Source organism: Protopterus annectens, chromosome 3.part0 (genome assembly GCF_019279795.1).
Source record: "Protopterus annectens isolate FY-2018-M chromosome 3.part0, PAN1.0, whole genome shotgun sequence".
NCBI classification, from domain to species: Eukaryota; Metazoa; Chordata; order Ceratodontiformes; family Protopteridae; genus Protopterus; species Protopterus annectens.
The window spans coordinates 1,583,972,384-1,583,993,005 of NC_056731.1; the positions used below are offsets into that span (position 1 = coordinate 1,583,972,384).

The 20,622-nt window shown below is 42.6% G+C and overlaps 1 protein-coding gene across 1 annotated transcript in view; it reads right to left on the reverse strand.

Moving 5' to 3' along the window:
* Nucleotides 1-20,622, reverse strand: part of LOC122796874 (cytochrome b-c1 complex subunit 7) — a 151,952-nt gene that overhangs the window by 48,964 nt on the left and 82,366 nt on the right. The window contains exon 3 of the mRNA XM_044065620.1: nt 18,114-18,280. Coding sequence (XP_043921555.1) covers nt 18,114-18,280 — 167 coding nt within the window. The remainder of the gene's footprint in view (nt 1-18,113; nt 18,281-20,622) is intronic.

Below are 20,622 nucleotides of genomic sequence, written 5' to 3' on the forward strand. Positions count from 1 at the left end.
TTGATTTGTATTTGTACCTTATTTTTACTGGACTGCTATCTTTACTGTAATCTGTTTCATGGAGCTTTTCTCCCTGGGCCTCCACTGAAAATGGGCTCTCTGGGCCCAGTGGACTTCCACGGTAATCAAACTAGAAATAAATAACTAACTAAATAAATACAGATAGATAGTTTTCTCGAGTCCCAGCTTGTGTAAAATATTTCACCCATATGAGAGAGATTGAGATTCTTGAAACTTTGAAAAAAAGACTCTGCAAACATAAGCAAGTTGTCTAAATAGGAAATGTATGGGCATACTGTAATCTGTAATGAGCTATAAATGGACACTTTGTGAACACTCTTGGTGCAATGTATATTCCAATGGGTAAAGGTAGAGAACTGACAATGTAATCCATATAAACCTTAAAAGCCTGAAATCTGGATAAATAAGGATGTGATGTGTATTTTTTAAATCTAGTGGTACCAGAAAAAGTACAGTTTTGTACCTACCATAAATGTAGATGTTAAGAGTGTAGACACTGCTGCAGTCATTACACTTGGGCTATCCTGTCAGGCGGTCCCGCAGTCGGCCACAGTTCCAAAGTCTTGGTCCGGCGTCGGTTGCCGACACCTCCTCCCCGACGTCAGCACGACAGGGGTATACAAGATACAGCCAGACGCCATTTCTTTCAGTTTTTCTTGCCCCAGATGTCAGGTGCCTCTAAATATGTAGGCAATTCCAATTGCTAATAAAACATACATAAGAAAAGCAAAAAACAACTTACAGCTACCAGCAAATACTCCCCATAGGTAGTAAGGGTAGTAAGGGTAGAAGAGATAGGCATGTGCCAGCCAGTAAGATGGGAAGGAGGGAGGGTAACCTGGACTGCAGCAGTGTCTACACTCTAACATCTACATTTATGGCAGGTACAAAACTGTACAATGTTCATCATGTTACACTGCTGCAGTCATTACACTTGGGTAGAATCCCAAAGATGAGGAAGGGTGGCTGGTCATATAAGGCATTAGGGGTGGCTATAAGGCCCTGCAGCACTGCAGTGGCGAAGCCAGCTTTGGATTTAAAGTAAAGAGGCAGATGGTAATGCTTGGTGAAGGTGTGTACAGAACTCCAAGTTGCTGCTTCCAAAATATCCTTGGTAGGTAATCCCCTGAAGTAGGCAGTTGAAGTGGCTGTTGGCCTGGTGGAGTAAGATCTAATGCTGCTAGGTACAGGTTTTCCATGGTATGTGTAGCAGAAATGTATACAATGTCCTATCCATTTTGAAATTGTCTGTTTTGAAATGGCTTTTCCCTGTGCTCCTGCAGCATATGCTACCAATAATTGCTCAGATTTTCTGAAAGCTTTGGTTTTGTCCAAGTAGAAGCGTAACACGTACCTTCACCAAGCATTACCTCATATCATGCGTTCCGGCCCCAAAACCCGGACAATACCAAGAAAGGAGGAGGGGTATCCATATTCATCAAGGACACCCACACCTCAAGATTGGTGGCATCGCACGATGCATCGGAAACCATCCAGGTGCAATTAACCATAGGCAAGACTGCTCTGCAATTTGTAGCATGTTACAGGCCACCCTCGCAAACACAGGAACCTCATATGGCCTTCCTGAAAACACTGGAGGGGATAAATGTATCTCCGAACACCATCATACTAGGTGACTTCAACTACCCTAATATAGACTGGGAACACTACTCAAGCCCAAAAGTTCCTGGAATTCATAAACTCAAATGCCATGGAACAACTAGTCACCATCCCCACAAGAGGAGAAAACATACTTGATCTCATCATCACGAACATGGGAGCACAATGTTCAACGCCGGAAGTATACCCCTCACTGGTGAGATCTGATCACAAACTAATCTCGCTGGAGGTCCTCATCCCGCCCCACCGAAATGAAAAGACCACAGTAAAGAACTTCTCGAAGCCGACTTCACACTTCTAAAGACTAGTGTGGTCTCCTTTAAGGCCCCTGAGCCGGCGGTTAACATTACTCAAACCGCTGAATCACTTACAAATGCCTTCTACCAGCACCTGCAGGGCTGCATGGATCAGGCAATCCCAAGCAAAACAAAGACTCTTTGTACCAAAGGCAAGCGTCCAGTCTGGTGGACCCCAGCCATAAACAAACTCTACAACAAAAGGAGAAAGCTACTACAAGATAGAGCAAAATCCTTAAAAGGTAAGACACCGCTGATCACTATAAGTAAAAAGCTAAGAGCTCTCATAAAATCATCCAAAGCTAATTTTGAGAAAAAATAGCTAAGGACTCTAAAGACAACCATAAGGCATTCTTTAGCTATGTCAGAAACCTAGGAGGAAACTCCCAGATATGCTCAGAATTAGTTCAAAATGATGTGAAGATTACTGATCCTACAGACATTGCCAACATACTGGCTGACAGGTTCAGTGCAAACTTCCCCTCCCCTAAAGGAGAGATATCTATACCAAATGATTGTAGCCCCCAAACATCTCTAACGCCCAGGTGAGAACTGCTCTCCAAGGCAAAGAACACAGCATCCATGGGACCTGATGGTGTCCCCGGCTGTGTGCTCCATGAACTCAACGAGGAATTACCCACAGTTAGGACAGCTGTTTAATCTTAGTCTCACCTCCAGATACGTACCCAGGGAGTGGCACACAGCGACTGTGGTCCCACTCCACAAAGGCGGTGCCTCCACCGACCCTGGAAATTACCGTCCCATTAGCTTGACAAGCCTTATCTGCAAAGCCATGGAGAGGATCATAATGGATCTCATAAAGACAGACATAGGGAACTTGCAGACTTTGGATCCAACCCAGTTTGGCTTTGTCAAAGGCAGATCATGCCTTCTAAACTTGGTTGACTTTTTCGAAACAGTCACCAAGGCCATTGACGAGGGAAAGGCAGTCCATACAGCCTACCTAGACCTGGAGAAGGCTTTTGATACAATACCTCACTCGGGTATCATTGAAAAACTCAACTTAAATGTAAACCCATACATTACAAGATGGGTTGCAAACTGGCTGAGTGACAGAACCCACAGGGTCAGAGTTGCTGGCGCCATGTCAGACTCAAAGCCTGTCACAAGTGGTGTCCCACAGGGCTCAGTCCTGGGTCCACTCTTGTTTGGCATCTACTTTTCTGAAGTACAAGCAAACACAGGAGGGTTATGGCTGACAAAGTTTGCAGATGACTGCAAACTGGGCGCCGTAGTTGAAAACACATCCGACACAGATATCCTTCAGAAGGGTCTCACAGAAACGGATAACTGGTGCCAGAGCCATGGCCTAAAGTTAAATGCCAAGAAATGCATAGTCATACCCTTCGGGAAAAATAAAATTACCCCTAGCTACCATATAGGTGGCAATCCCCTGAACACAGAAGAAGTTATTAGGGACCTGGGAACCCAGGTTGACAGTAGCTTTCATTCGACACTCATATTGCTAAAGTAGTTAGGAAGACCTTCTACACTGCCCACCTTATCATGAAGGGATTCACATCTAGATCAAGGGAAGTCATAGTCTCCCTATACTCATTACTCATCAGACCAATGATAGAGTACAATGCCCCATTCCGAATGTATCTGACCAGACACTTGCAGCAGCTGGAGAGGCCACAAAAGTTCCTCACCAAAAGGATAAAGGGTCTCAAAAATCTGTCTTATGCTTCCCGACTGAAAGAACTCCAGTTATATTCAGTTGCTTACCGCTTGCTCAGAGGTGACCTATGCCTGACATACAAGGCCATGTCAAACCCAGATTTGATGAACATGCTTCATCTCAAAAAATCTAGATCCCTCAGAGCCACAAGGGCGGGAGACTTAAACCTCCACACGGTTATTAATAGGACGTGCTGGAGGGATAGATTCATCACCCAAAGACTCCCTATGCTGTGGAACAAAATCCCGGTTTATGTGAGGCAGAGCACCTCGCTGGCCTTGTTCAAGAGGAATCTTGACCAATGGATGGGAGATCGCAGATACACCCCAGGGATTACCTCAGTGTCACTGCTTGACAGAGGTACAGCAAAATAATGGGCATAGTTTCTCCAAACTAAAGGGGTGGCGTAAGCCACAAAACTATGGGCTAGGCTTATAAATGCCCTCGGGCAGATAGCCTAGTATGAACCTATGAATGTCCAAAGAGTGCAATAGTCTCTCCCCTTTATTCTGTGATTTAGGATAAAAAGTTGGCAGGTGAATAGTTTGGTTTACAGCCACACTGGATACCACCTTTGGCATAAAAGTAGGGTTAGTTCGTAAAGACGCCCTGTCCTGGTGGAAAATGAGGAAAGGTTCCACTGCCATTACTGCCTGTAATTCTGAAACTCTTCGTGCTGATGTTATTGCCAGGAGCAGAGCAGTTTTCCAAGAGATATATTTTAAGTCTGCTGTGTTGGCTGGCTCAAAGGAGGTAAAGTTAGCTTCTCCAAAACAAAGTTGAGGTCCCAAGTTGGAGTAGGCGCTCGACATGGCGGTCTTATGATTTTAGCCCCTCTGAGGTACTGTTTTAACAGAGGATTTGGGAAAATTGGTGGATCAGTGTTGCAATGAGCAGAGATGGCAGAGGCGTGGATCTTGATGGATGAGAAGGAGAGTCCTTTGTCCAGCATCTCAGTCAAGTATTGCAGTATCCGAGGAATGTTTGGGACAAGAGGGTCAAGGCTGTGAGCTTGGTTCCAGGCACAGAATCTCTTCCATTTATCCAAATAGGTTTTCCTGGTACTAGGCCTTCTGGCCTCCAGAATGACATCCATAACAGCTTTGGAGAGAGGCACTGCTTGCTTGAATAAGGAATCTTCCATGCGACTAGGTTTAAGGTCTTTAGCTGGCTGTGTAGTACTTGTTTGTTGTGCCGAGTCAGCAGATGTGGGATTTGAGGCAAAATCCAGGGTGGTTCTTGTGCTAAGCTCCTTAAGATTGGGTACCAGTGCTGGCGTGGCCAGTCTGGTGCAATCAGGATCATCTTTGGCTCTTCCTGCATGGCTTTTATGAGTACCTTTGCCTGCCATGTGTGCTCCCCAGGCATAATCCGATGCATCTGTTGTCAGTGTTTGCCTGGCTGTGGGTTGCGTAAAAGGCTGCCCCTTGAGGTGACAAGCTTGAGCCCACCATTGAAACTCCTGTTAAAGGCAAGTAATTGGTGGCAACTTAATTTTTTTTTTTTTTTTTTTTTTACAAATGCCAGGTGCTTTAGAAGAATGCCCTTGCTCTCTGCTTGAATCAGGCAGTCGTCCAGGTACGGATAAATTTGAATTCCTTTCAGTCTGCAAAATGCAATTACTGGTGCCAGGCACTTTGTGAAGACCCTGGGCGCAGTAGATAAGCAGAAGGGCAGTGCAGAGAATTGGTAGTGCATTGAACCAGCTATGAATCCGAGGTATCTTCTGCAGTTTTGTCTGAGAGGGACATGCAGGTATGCCTCTGAGGTCCAAAGTCACGAACCAAGCTTTCTTGCCTAGCAATGGGAAGAAGCTGCTGTAATGTCAACATTTTGAATTTCAGAACATCCAGGTAAGTGTTTAGAGATGAAAGATCCAGAACGGGCCTCCAGGCTTTGTCCTTTCTGGGTACCAGAAAGTCTTGAGTAAAATCCTTGTCCTTGCTCCTGTGATGGTACCTTTTGAATAGCTCTCATATCCATGAGTGCTGTAATTTGTTTTTGAGCCTCTGCCCACTGATTTGGTGGCAGATTTGGCATTCCTTTTAACCTTGGCAGTGTGAGAAAGTGGAACCTGTAACCTTGAAATACAATGTTGAGAACCCATTTGTCTTTGGTGATCATTTGCCAATTGTGGTAGAAGAGTGCCAGTTTTCCTCCCAAGGGGGCTGCCAAGAAGGATTCGTTTGGCAGCTGTAGTGGAAAGTCACTGGAGCTGCTTTTTATATGGTTGTGGCCCTTCTTTCTGGTCTGATGCAACCCATTGTCGAGGCCTGTAAGGACCTTGTGTTTGACCTCTACCTCTTGGATGTCTGTATCTTCCCCTCTGAGGTCTGTCTGTAATTGGAAAGGACCAATTCTTAGTTGGCCAGTTTCTGCTAAATCTACGAGGCTGAACCTGTAAGAAATCCTTCACAGTTTGCATAGATTTTGCCTTATCCTCCATTTTCTTTAATACCTCTTCTGCCTCAACTCCAAATAACACATCCTGCTGCAAAGGTGCATCCAGTAATTTTGTTTTAACGTGGTCTGGTAACATATGTTCTTTTAACCAAGCACGTCTAATGGCAGAGCCTGTAACTGCTGCTCTGCAGGGGGCCTCTAGAGAATCAAAACCACATTGCAAAGTATGCTTTCCCACTTGTTCAGCTGCATGCAATAAATCCTGCATTTCTTTAAAATTAGGAGGATTGGATTTCTGCAAGCATTTTTTGTTTTAACAGACAGTAAAAATTGCTGATATTTTAGCATGTGAAACTGGCAATTTAAGGCTCTCATTGCTAAAGTTGCAGACGTATACACTTTCTTTCCCCATCTGTCTAATGCTCTGGAATCTCTGTCAGAGGAAACTGGATTCTTGGCTGATGAGGCCTTAACTCCTTTGGGTCCCGGAGAAATAGTTTCAAGGTCAGCGACAGGACTTTTATACAGAAATTGATGCGAGTCAGGGACTCTGTAGTATCGGTCAGGTTTATAGCAAGGGGTCTGTGTTGAGGTAATAAAAGGAAGTCTGAGCCTTTTCTTGGATTCTGAGTAATCCTGGACTTCCCAGTGAAAATGCTCCCTCATGGTATGTAATGTTTCCCCAAAAGGAGTAGTCCTCAGGCGGTGAGAATGATGGAACTGATTCCTCAGCATCAGAATCTTCATAAGGGGGTAAAGAGTATCCTAGGTCTGAGGATGAATCAGAATAGATGGACACCTGGTCAGATGAGTCATAGTCTGCATCCTGTCTAGGCCTTTTATCAGGAGGGGGATGGGACCCCTGATCAGAGTAATTAGGTCTTCGGCCATTTTGAGCATTTGTTTTTTTTTTAGGCATGAAGGCCTGTCCTGGAGAGTGCTGTATTTGTTTCTTTGACTTTAAAGGAGGCTTAGACTTAGCTGAGGGTTTAATGCTTAACTGAGTAGGTCTGAAGACGCCCTCTGTAGCTGTGGGTTGCTCAGCTACTCCGGATCAGTCTGAAAGGTTAGTCTCGGTAGGCTGAAGAGCTTGTGCGTCTGAAGGCCCAGCCATCAACACGTGGGAGTCAGAGGCGGCTTGTGGTTCTACAGAAGCGGTAGTCGGGGGCTGCGAAGGCACCTCGCTGAAAACCGGAGAACCGGTGACTGGCCTAGAAGAGGCTTCGTCAGTTTTGGGCCTTGGAGGCCTATCCTTGTCTTTGCACTTTTTGTGTATTCCGGTCGTCGGAAGTTCCGACAGCATGGTATAATTGAATTTTCTACCAAAATAATGTCGGGCAAAATCAAACCGACGTTTAATAGTGCGTTTGTTAAACCTAGTGCAAAACCGACAACCAGTAACGTCGTGGTTAGGGCCTAGGCATGGGATACAATAGGAATGGAAATCCTTATGAGGTATTTGCTTCCCACAAGAAATACAGTTATTAACTTTTACTGACATCAGTCTGAGGCAAGAAAAAGTTTCAACGGGTACTTAGCTTTGTAGAAGACTTTGGTTCTGGATTCGGAATGAAAATCTCAGGAGACGGCCGACTGGCACTTGCGAACTGCTTTTGCTTCGGGCATCACGCGGCAAGAAGGACTGAAGAAAATGGCATCGGCTGCATCTTATATACCCCTGTCGCGCTGACGTCAGGAAGGAGGCAACAGCAACAGACGCCGGACCAAGATTTTGGAACTCTGGCCGACTGCGGGACCGCCTGATGGCAGGATAACCCAAGTGTGATGACTGCAGCAGTGTAACATGATGAACATCTTACATAAGGAAGAAGATGTAACAAGGTTGCAAAGTAACTGCATTTTCAACTTGTGTACCATCACCAACTGGATTAGGAAATAAAAATCCTGAATAAGTCTTCAGGCATCTTCTTTCTTTGGCACCAAAAAACATCCTTGAATAAAAATGTTCCCCACATTAGGAAAGAGGAACTGTATTACACCATGAGGCAACATAAGTTCAATGGCAGGAGGAAACTGGAATCTGGTCTGGTGGATGACCAATTAGGATGAGCTTCCTCCTACCATCTGTAACCCTGATGGACTTTGACAAATGGGTTCTGAAGATACCTGCTGCTAAACAAACAAGTGGAAAGTCACTTTCTGGAAAGGAAAAAAAGTGACTGCCTTGGGGGAGAGGGTAGTTATCCCTTAAATAATCATTCTGACTTGTTAGACTGTACTTTGCTTTGGGATAGGGGGTTCCAGCCTTCTTTCTGCTTCTTAAGTCTTTCAGCATTTTGCCAAGACTATTTACTTCCCTTCTTGCCAAAGATCGGATGAGGGGGTAAAATAATCCATTGGAAAATTTGGAAGAGGAGGACTGAAAAATCTGAAATCTTCCCTCAAATCAGCTCACACCCTCACCATCACATTTTGATGACCTCTGGAGCAGAGGGACAAATCACTACCCAATGAAGAATTTAAAATTTCATTTTTCACATTCTGGGAAGTTCAGAGAATGCTACCAGGAAAACATCTTCAAAACTGGACCAGTGACTATAGCCCTGGAAATATCAACAGTGTCACACACACACACACACACACACACACACACACACACACACACTGGAAACGGAGTTGTGACCTGTGGAATAAAAAAAACTAAATTTAAAACAGATTTTCCCACAAGAATATGCAGACAAAATATTCCTCATACTTTCATAATTAGTCAGAATAAACTTAAACGCGAGCCTGAAAATTCAAAATTCTTAAAGTCAAGGTAGTATACATTTTTTCTCCATAGTTTTACCATCCTTATCAAAGTGCAGGATTGGAATTAACTAAAGCAATAGCCGCTAGGTTAGGTTTGGGTTGAGTGAATAAATAAGAAAGACTGAAGAACTTTACTTTTTTTAGGGGCAGTAGGCCATCAAGAAAGTTTCAGGAAGTGACACCCATCCTTGAATGCTGACCGCACAGGACACATTAGGGAAGGTTATGGAAATTCCGTTTGTAACAGCTCACTGTATTGTTTGAGGGAATAAGTAACATCAGCATTCTCCCACTGAATACTCTGGCACATTCTGCAAACAGTCTCAGCAAAAGATCAACACAAGCAGGATTAGATAACATGCTGTCCTCTGCATCTTGCGAGATCTGAGGAAAAAAACCTGCAGCTCTTCCTTCATCTTCCTGTTAGAAAAAGGGAATACCTCTTTTGCTGAAGAGATTCAAGATTCTGAATTCTTTTACCACAAATCAACTTAAGGATAAATAACTTGAATAAGAGCCTGAGAGACAAAATAAAGTACTTATACCCACGGAAATTTGAGCAGAAGCAGACACTTAAGGTTTCGGTTTCTTTCTGGCTGGAAATGAGAGGCCACAAGGTTAATGAAACAGCAGCTTCTCCAGGAACGGGCATAACATTCTGGAGTAAATCAGGGAAGACTTCCCTACCCTTCTCCCAGAACAGACAAGACTCTCTCCCTTACCCAGTGAGGGGGACTCCAACAGCCACAGCGAATGGGGTAACCCAAGTTCAGTGTCTGCAGGGATTCAGGGTAAAAGAGGAGTGGTCTGGGGAACCACCTTTGGCCACAGCAGTCTCGCACACCTTCAGCGGAGGCAAACTGCTAGCCTGCTGTGGTGGCAAAGGCCATTTGCTTAACTTTATTTATTTTTTTTTTTGTGTGTGGCTGAAAATGGACCAACTGTGGGACTGGTAGATTGTTCCATTTTCAAGCCGAAAATGGTGCCTCTTTCTTAGGGAAAACAAGCAAGCACAAACCAGTAAAACTAAGTTGTACGAGATCACCCCCCACCCAATGAAAAATAGTAAAAAGCACTAATACACTCTGCCAGCCCCAAAAGGTAAAAAGACTTTCCGGAGAAAAATATATATTTTTTTTTTTTTTTTTTTTTTTTTTTTAACATCTTGTAAACTAAACAGGAAATAAATATATAGTTAAGTCTCAAGAGAGTCCATTGAAACTCAAACTCTTAAGAAAAATAACTTAAATATTTAATTGCAAAAGGCTTTTCCCCCAAAAGGAACTTATCTGCCCAATATGACACAGAACAAGCTGACTATCAATAGCCGACAGCCTGCAGAGGAGTGCGCTCTTCGTTCTGAAGGGTTTGTTCAAACCTGTCTTTTAGACAACTCAGCTCAAGTTCATAGGTTCATAAGTAGGTACCAGGCTATTGGGCCTATATAAGACTAGCCAAAACAGAACCCTGACTTTCGGCGCCGAAGAAAATTATTTACCTACGCCCCTGTCTAGCAGACCCACAGAAGTGATCCCCAGGGTGAATTTCTCATTTCCCATCCAAATCAAGATATTTCTTGAAGAGTGCTCATGAGGAGCTTTGTTTGATATAGATAGGTAGTTTGTTCCAGAGTATGGGAAGTCTCTGAGACAGAAATCTACCCTCCAGCATGTTCCATTTAGTGTGGTGACAAGGTTTAGGTCCCTAGAGCGTGTAGCTCGGAGGGATTGGGATTTCTTAAAGTGAAGCATGTGCAACAACTCTGGGTTTGACATAGCTTTGTATGTTAGACAGATCACCTCTGAGTAGGCAATATGTGACCGAGTAAAGCTGGAGTTTTTTTGAGACTGTCTGCAGATGGCATCTGTTTGAGGCCGGTAATCCTCTGAGGCATTGCTGTGGCCTTTCCAGTGGTCTTAGATGTCTTGTGAGGTATATACCAAAAGGGGCATTAATGGGTTTAATGAGTGATGAGTACAGGGTAACACTGACCTCTTTTTTCCTGGATGAGAAACCTTTTCTGATTAGGTGTGCCACATAGAAGGATTTCCTGACTACTGTGGCGGTGTGATTATCAAAGGAGAGACTACTGTCCACCTGTGTCCCAAGGTCACATCACACTTATGGTCTTAGACTACCGCCTATGTGGTAGTTCATGGGTACAGAGTTTTTACCAAAAGGGATGACAATGCACTTTTTGGCACTGAGCTTGAGGCCATGGCTTTGACAGCAGGCATCTGTCTCAATGAGGCTCTTTTGTAGGATGCCCACATTGTTAAGAGCTTCGATTATGGCTCCTAGTTTGCAGTCATCTGCGAACTTCGTTAGCCAAAGACCTTCTATGTTTGGTATCTACTTCTCTGAAGTACAGGCTAACAGGACAGGACCCAGGACTGAACCCTGTGTTACTCCACTTGTCAATGGTCTGAAGCCAGATTTGGAGTCTGAACCCACACCGTGAAAGTAACAGTCAGTGAGCCAGTTCACAACCCATCTTGTGACATAGGGATTCATACCTAGTTTAGTGAGTTTATCTAAAATTCTAGAGTGAGGGATGGTGTCGAAACTTGGTGAGATGTAGATATTCTGTGTGAACCACCTTACCCTCATCTACAGCTTTGGTGACTGCTTCAAAGATGTCCAAGTTTAGGAGCCATGATCTGCCTTTTAAAAACCTGAACTGGATGGGGTCCAAGAGTTTGGAGATTACCAATGTCTGTTTATAAGTTCCATGATGATACGTTCCATGGCCTTGCAGGCCAGGCTCAGGCTAATGGCACGGTAGTTCCCAGGGTCTGTGATGGATCACCCTTTATGGAGTGGGATAACAGTCGCTGTGCTCCATTCAGTGGGCACAAAGCCTGAGGTAAGGCTATGATTGATCATGGTACTTAGGTGGGGTTCCAGTTTGTTCAGTAGTTTCTGTAGAACACAGCTTGGGATGTTGTCAGGTCCATGGAGGTTGTGTTCTTGTCTTTGGAAAGTGAGTTTTTTTACCTGTGCAGCCGTGATTACAGGAACTTTGCATTCTTCCGGTATAGAGATGGGCCCTTCACGGGGTGAGGGGGGGTAAAGTTAGCAATGAACCTGTCTGGATGTTGGCAATATCAGTTGGTTCTGTATATTTAGTGCCATTGTGCTGCAACTCCGAGCAGATCCGAGTGTTGACAGTGAGATTCTTGACGTAGCTATAGAATGCTTTGTGGTGGTCTTTAGAAACGGTGGCAATTTTGTTTTCGTAACTAGCTTTGGATGACTTATGAGGGATCTCAGCTTTTTACTCAGGCTGACCAGGGAGTTCCTCCAATCATGGGATTTTACTCTCTTTTGCACCAGTTTCTTTCTTCTGTTGTAGAGTTTGTTTATGGCAGAGGACCATCACACTGGCTTCTTTTTTTTGGAGGATAGCATCTTGGTTCTGTTAGGGATACCATGATCCATGCACTTGTGTAAGTGCCTATAAAGTGCATTTGTGTAGCATTCAGCAGTCGTACCTCTATTGTCCATCTGCATGGGCGTCGTGAAGTTTGCCACTTCTGTCTTAAGAAGCGTGAAGTTGGTTTTGGAGAAACTTTTTACAGTAGTTTCCCCTAATGGTGGGTGAGAGTGGGATGTGGATGTTTAGAGTGATTAGCTTGTGGTAGGACCTGACCAACAAGAAACTGATCTCTGGTGTGGAACACCAGTAGCCCATGTTGGTAATAACCAGGTCTAGGATATTGCTGCTCCTGGTAGGGGTGTGGATAAGTTGATCCAAGGTGTTGAAATTTATGAATTCCAGAAAACACTGTGCAAGAGAGTTGGTACAAGAGTAGTTTTCCCAGTTAATGGTGGGGAAGTTGAAATCGCCCATTATTAGGATGTTAGGTTGTACCCTAATATTTTCCACTGCCTCAAGAAGTGGGAATCCTGGGGCATTGTGGGGGGATCTGTAGCAAGCTAAACTTAGATTGTGGTCTTGCCCAGAGTTAATTGCACTTGAATAATCTAGGCTGCATTATGCTGAGCAACTAGCCTGGAGGTGTGGATATCCTTAATGAATATGGACACACCTGCTCCTTTAGTGCTTTGGTCCAGGTTAGGTGGCCGAAAGGTGTGGTATGAATTATAGCCTGGTAATGTAGGGGTGTTCTCTGGAGCCTTGAATCAGGTCTCTGCCACTGCACAGATGTTGATGTTCGCCAATTTAAGGAGTGCTTTGAGTGAGTGCACTTTGAGGTTTAGACTTCTAGCATTGAGTAGAATTACCCTCAGATTTTGCTTGCTTGTACCTGTTATGGTGGAGAATGTGTCATTTGAGCCTTGCCTAAAAAAGGCACTATAGAGGTGGCAAGAGCCTTAGCCAGTAACCAGAATCCCAAGGGCGACAGATGCAGCCCATCACTGGCAAAGCATTGTGGTCAGTCGATCATGTCATCCCAGGCAGACAGATACTGGATCCCTTTAGAATGACATCAGAAGCTTAGCCAACTGTTAAAGTCTATCATTTTGCCCTTGTACTGTGGTATCATTCTGGGTGATGGCAGGATGCTACTCAGGGCTAGGGTCATACCTGCCTGGGCTAAAAGATCAGAGAGCTCCTCCACATCTCTTTTCATGTAGTCCAGGGAGGTACATCTTGGGTCACTCACACCAACATGGACAATGACAGTCATATTTGTACTTACTGTGGAGTAGTATAGCAGTAGCAAATGAGCAAACCAATTAACCAATAAAAAGCTAAAAAAACTGAGCCCTGTTCCAGCATTCTTCGATCAGATAAGTTCTAACTGCACACTCCTGCTACTAGGGTGCAGGGGAACTTTCTCCAAAAAAGATGGCCTGGATTAGTGCTCAAGTTATACAAAAAGCTAGATTCAGCAGGTCTGAATCTAGTCTATGCTACAGCAAACAAGGCATACCAATTTCAGAAAGAAAAACAGTTCAGATAAGTCAGCACGTGAAGCCTTTAACCAGAAACTCTCAGCTCAGAAGGGCAGAATATACCCTCTCCTCCCACAAGAGTGCAGACCACACCTTCTTAATGTAAAATAAACCGGCCCTAAGCCCAAGTGCTTAAACCAGAACGAATGCACTTTTAGAACAGACACTAAGCTTTCAATTGGCAACTCCCAACTTAAAAGGATGTAAGCTACCTGTTCTGCCACAACAGTGCAGAACACAAACCTTCAAATATAAAACAACTGGTCTGAAGCCCAAGTGCTTAAACCAAAGGCGTAGAATAACAGTTGCAATTTAATCAGGTTACTAACAAGCAGTAATAAATGCAGTAGAATAAATGCAATTAAGTATAAATGCAGCAGAATAAATGGAATAAAGTACTTGTAAGAACAAGCAGCAAAAGCAATATAAATTAATAAAGCAAGAAGAAACACAAATACAATAAAAGCACACGAATAAAGCGCAACTTCAAAAGAAAACAAGCAAACTGATTTAAACAAATTACCCAATTACCAGTAAAAAAGCTCAAGACTGAGCCCTGGTTCCAGTAGTCTTCAAATCAAACAAGTTCCAACTGCACACTCCTGCCACTAGGGTGCAGGGTAACCTTTTCCAAAAAAGATGGCATGGATTAGTGCTCAAGTTATACAAACAAAGCTAGATTCAGCAAGCCTGAATCTAGTCTATGCTACAGCAAACAAGGCACACCAACTTCAGAAACAGTTCAAATAAGCAGGCACAATAAGCCTTTAAACCAGAAATTCCCAGCTCAGAAGGGCAGAATCTAGCCTCTCCTCCCAAAAGAGTGCAGACCACAAACCTACTTAATGTAAAATAACTGGTCTGAATCCAGAGTGCTTAATACGCTTTTAGAACAGACACTGAGCCTTCAATCATCAATTCTCAACTTAGGATGTAGGCTACCTGTCCTGCCACAACAGTGCAGACCACAAACCTTATATAATGTAACATAGCTGATCTGAAGCCCCAAGTGCTTAAACCAGCAGGCTTAGAACAGCTACAATTTAATCAAGCAGTAATAAATGCAGCAGCATAAATACAATAAAAAAGTAGGTAGAAACACAAATACAGTAAAAGCAGATGAATAAAGTGCATTTTTTTGTTAGAAAAGTGCAAGGGGAGAAGAAGTGGGTTGGCCTTCTCAAATGTTCTCTTTGTATTAAGTAGAGTGAACATTAGACTGGGAGGGGTGTCCCAGATCAAATTTACAGTAGGGGCGAGCAACTGCAAAGCCACCAACTATTACACCACTACAAGAATAAGACGGGAAGGCAGGGGGCCCAGTTTCAGGACAGATGAGAACAGAAAACGATTCCTGAAAATATATAAAATAATTCAGTCAGGCAAAAAACAAAAAAATATTTCAGTCATGCAAAATTAAGACAATGCAGAACTCAAAGGTTAAAATACCAAGAAATATACTTATCAATCAGCGATATATTCCCAGATTGTTTGAGAATCACACTTCAGCCAGAACACCAGGAGTTTCCAACAGTGTATGTTGCCTAATGGTCTAAGCGTGTGAAAGGTGTCCTGAAACTTTGGAACCTGAACTGCTGTTATATCCATGCCAGGATATAACCCATATAGCCAAGACTACTGCAGCAATGATCAATATGACGATCAAACAGGACTTGTAAACTACTCAATAAGACAACAACTTAAAGACACAGTTTTACATGGCAGAGTCTAACATACTGAATTCTTGCATTTAAAAAAGAAAATGAGTATTATGAAAATAGATTCTTAAAACAAACATTTAACGAAAATGTCTTCAGATGGGGACGTACAAGAAGTGCCACTGAAGTCTTACTAAAATAGGAAGGATAGGACGGCTACCTATACTGAGTGGCAAAGAACTTTAAGAAGTTTCTGAAAGTATACTACTTGTACATTTTTAGTAGTGAATCCTAGCAAGAATATAAAAGATTACCGGTTAGTATTGTTACAGGTACTGATTAGTACCGAAGGATTACTTTCTAAAATACTTCTGCACAATATCTCTTGTGACAGACAAGGTAATACTACTAGAAACTGTATGATTCATAACAAATTAGCTTCATAAAATAAACTAGCAGGTCTACTTCCAGACAACTGCTTATGCCTTTTACAGGCATTAAGCTTCACAGAAGATTTAACAAGCACAAGCTACAATCAACAAATTTAACACGGATTTGCATTTACAATATCCAAACTGTTTTTTTTATATTGCATCATATATAAATATTATTGTGATAAAGACTACAGACAAAACACAATGTTTAAAAGCCAATAATTTTAGGATAAGCACTAGTGAGAGCTACACAATGTTTAAAAGGTCATACTTTGGAGCATATAACATCAAGAAAAAAAAAATTAACAGCCAATTTTTATGCAGTAGCGTTGTTGCCTCACACCAAGAGGTTCTTCCATTCGATTCTCGGCTTGGGTTGGGAGTGCCTTCTGTGTGGAGGTCTGCATGTTCTCCCAACGGTCGAGTGGGCATTCGAAAGACATGCGTTGAATGGGCGTGCCTTAGTTGAAGGTTGGGTGTCGGGCTGGCAATTCGACACCATAAAAAACAACTGCCAATCATTAGCAGACCGGAGTTCTGCTGTGGCGACCCCTAACTGGGAAAAGCCAAAAGACAACAACCACCTTCAAGAGGATGTTGGAAACTTTAAATGGGTAGTTCATCCAAGTTTTAGTAATCTAATATCTTTTACTACCACTGTATAATACAATGAAATATTAAAGTGATTTATGAAACAGTAAGAACTGTAAAAATTGATGACATAATTTAACAAAGTTATACATGAGGTTTCAAATTGTCTTCCATTTACTCTACAATGAGCATACTGCTATCGGTCATTGCTTCTCCACTGCTTCCCCCACCCCCACCAGATCACTCAGAAATCTACCAGTGGAGAGAATCAAAGTGGGTATTGTGCTAATGAGAGAAAAAAATAATCTAATTACACACTTATTTGTTAAAGGTAGAGCACTGATCCACAAGGATCTCCCTCACCTCTCTGCTGAATATCAAAAAGAATTCAAAGAGCAGTGTGTTGTACATTGGGGAAAGTACTTATCAGCTGGCATAGACAATGCTACATTTACTATAGGAAATGTAGAGTTAATTTTAAAACTCGTTTGAGCAAAACAGAATTCCTAACTTCCTATTTTATTGAACAGGACTAACTTTGCAGTTTGGGGGAACACAGAGTTTAGATTCTGGTGGTCAGTAATGTAGTCAACATCGTAGTTATTATTATATACCACTACAAATTCTTTAAAATCTGGAGCGCTTTTTTGTTGATTTTTGTTGCATGTGCACTGTCAATTTGTTTTATTTAAGTGGCATTCCATAAATGTGGATTTTTATTTTTGGGTTCAGTGTCTGTTTTCATCACAAGTCTTTCACGGTGGTGCAGCGGTAGCGTTGTTGCCTCACAGTAAGAAGTTCTCCCGTTCGATTCTCAGCTTGGGAGTGCCTTCTGTGTGGAGTCTGCATGTCCTCCCTGTGGTCGAGTGGGCATTCAAAAGACATGCTTTCAATGGGTGTGCCTTCGTTGAAGGTTGAGCGTCGGGCTGGCAACTCAAAACCATAAAAAAAAACTGCCAATCATTAGCAGACCGGAGTTCCACTGCAGCGACCCCTAACAGGGAAAAGCCGAAAGACAAACAAGTCTGTTTTCATCACAGCTGTGCTAGCACAGAGTTAGTATACACATTGAAAAGGGGAGGGGCAATATGCCACTTCTGTGGAGGTGCAACTGAGGACTGCCACCTGCAAAAAGTACTTTTCTGCAGTTTGTGGCATTTTATTTTCGTTTCATAGTAGATTTGTTTACAGTGGCTTCTAATAACTGGCAAGAATCTGTCTTGAAACACCGTGGATTTCAGAGCTCTGCAGAGAGAATGTGTGTGAAAACAAGCTTCCCATTGCAACACTACTGCATGCTTAATACATGTTCATAGTGGAAGCTATCAAGTCCACTACATATATTTTAAGAAACTATACTGAACTTAGAGATTTGCAGGATAAACAGCCAATACACCACACCCTTGGATAAGCAGCAGAGTCAAAGAATCAGCACACTGCTCAACAAGCTAACCTCCTACCGAATGCTCTATGCTAGAATAGCTGACAGTGTACACAGTAATGAATTCCATTTATATCACTGTAGAAATGTAAAAGCAGATCAAAATAAGAAAAGGTTATAGAAAATAAAGATGTACATGATGCAGTCCAAGGCATTTACATGTAGAATCCAGTTTATTTGATGAAGTTGTTCATGAGTCAACACAAGTCCAGCATTACTTTTCAGTTAAAAAACCCTAGTCCTTAATCTTACCTCCTCATATTTTGTCCACTGATCCTTTGGAAGTATCTGATGCTTCAAAGATAAATCCAATGCTCTCTTAATGCGGAACACTCTGTCATTGTAAAGCCTCTCTGGAAGTCTCCGCACTGCTTCTTTGACATCATCATCTTCACACAGTGTATCATCTCGCACCAGTCCTACAAAAACATCAACACAAGAAATTATAAGGTTTGATTTATAAAAATGGAATCATGCTGTGCAAGTCTGCAATTTCTCCAAACTTCAAGTAGCACAATGAGCATGTTATTCTTAACTTTTACACACACAACATAAATACATACAAAGCAAGGAAGTCTGATGATGGACGTTTTACCAGTTTAACATTTTTTACCAATTTAACATTTTTTAAATACAAAAACTGCTTCAAAGTAGCAAACTCTTCCAGATATCATCCTCCTCCTCTTCCACCTGTCTCCTACCCTTCACTTGAGGCACTAGCTCTGCACAGCCAGATAACACAATATACAATTAACAACTTGTATCAACTGTAAAACAAAACAAACAATAGCTTTACTGTACAAAGCATGGTTTCTGCATCAGCTCAATGAACGGTGCGCTTGCAGTAATACAGCCAAAATAGTGTCTGGACTGCAAGATGCACCATCGGCGCTAACATAACTACAAAATGAAAGACTCATTTCTATTGCTTTCAAGTTTCAGCAAACTTTCCCCAAATGACTCCTAAAGGCGCAATGCATTCTGCCCTGCCAGGAAAAATGCTACTGGCCTACCATGTCGTTGCTGATGTACCCCATCTTAACCAAAACAACCAGTACTTTACACAGAGGTAAAGTCCCTTAAAGAGAAAACATAACCTGCATGAAGTCTTCTACTTTACTGTGTTCTTATGAAGACTACCGAAATTAAACCACAGCGAGTAAATATTGCAATAAGTTCAATTATATTCAATTGAAAAGATTCATGGATTGCATACAGAGTTAATAGAAAGACTGAAATAAAAATACCAGACAACAACACTGAACACACTAAACACAAACTAAAGTAAAAAAAAATAAAATAAAGATTAAAGCAACACCGGAAGCAACTCACAGTCTTGAGTTTAACTGGCAGTTGAGTACTTTACAGACAAAATTAGGATACAGTTGGAGAATATATACCTGGTGGGAATACCAGTATTATAACAGATTGGACACACACACAGGTGACATCACTGAATTGCTTCAACAGTTTACATCCTATTGTACAGTACTATATACATGCTTAATCAATCAGTCTTAGGACATTTGTAAATACCAGTAGGAGTAATAGTATCTGTTTTGTGATATTAAAGAACTGAATGCGATAATGTAACAAAATTTACAAAACGTTGTAAAAAAATTTTTCGTTACATTCTGAGTCCAGAATCAAACATTAGAATTGCAAACCCTGGCCTGGATTTGGAAAATATAGGCAGGTGGTAATGCTTGGTGAATGTGTGTACGTGTGTACAGAACTCCAAGTAGCAGCCTCCAGAATATGTCCCTGGTAGGGACTCCCCTGAGGAATGTTGTAGAGGTAGATGTTGCCCTAATGGAATGTGTTCTGATCCCCTGAGGGGTTGGTTTCCCATGGTATTTGTAGCAGAAATGGATACAGTGGGCTATCCATTTGGAAATGGTCTGTTTTCAGATGGCCTTGCCCTCTGTCCCTGGTGCAAAACTGAGTAATAACTGGTCAGATTTCCTGACTGGCTTAGTCCTGTCCAGGTGGAATCTGAGCTGTCTGTGCATGTCCAAGGAGTGCAGGATTCTTTCCCCTTTATTTTGAGGATCAGGGAAAAAGGTTGGCAAATTGATAGATTGGTTGAGAGCCACATTGGACACCACTTTAGGCATAAAGGAAGATTAGTCCCGAGGGAAACCTTGTCAGCATGAAAAATAATGAAGGGTTCCAGAGCAATCAGTGCTCGAAGCTCAGACAATGGCCAGAAGCAAGGCTATTTTCCGAGAGGGGAATTTTAATTCTGCAGGCTCAAAAGGGGGTAGCGTGAGCTTTTCCAGTACTAAGTTAAGGTCTCAAGCAGGGGTGGGAGCTCTCCTTGGTGGCCTTAAATTGTTTGCCGCTCTAAGGAACTGTTTGATGAGAGGGTAAGAGATGAGGTGTGGCTAAATGTTATAATGAGCAGAGATGGCAGAGGCATGGATCTTAATGGAGAAGGATAGGCCTCTGTGGAGTAAATCTGCTAAGTCGTCCAGGATTAGAGGTAGGGAGGGCAGAGTTGTGTCCTCTCCATTAGATTGAATCCAGGAGCAATACCTCTTCCACTTAGCAGCATAGGATTTCCTTGTACTGGGTCTTGTGGCTTCCAGAATGACATCCAGCACCTGCATGCTTAGGCTGGTCACTGGGGGAGATTTCAAGGAATAAGCCAGGCTGCAAGATTCAGGGTTTGCAGTTATGGATGCAAGATCTGTCCCCCCCTCATGCTGTGCGAGGAGGGTTGGGCTCTGGGGTAGGTGCCAGGGTGGCATCTGTAACA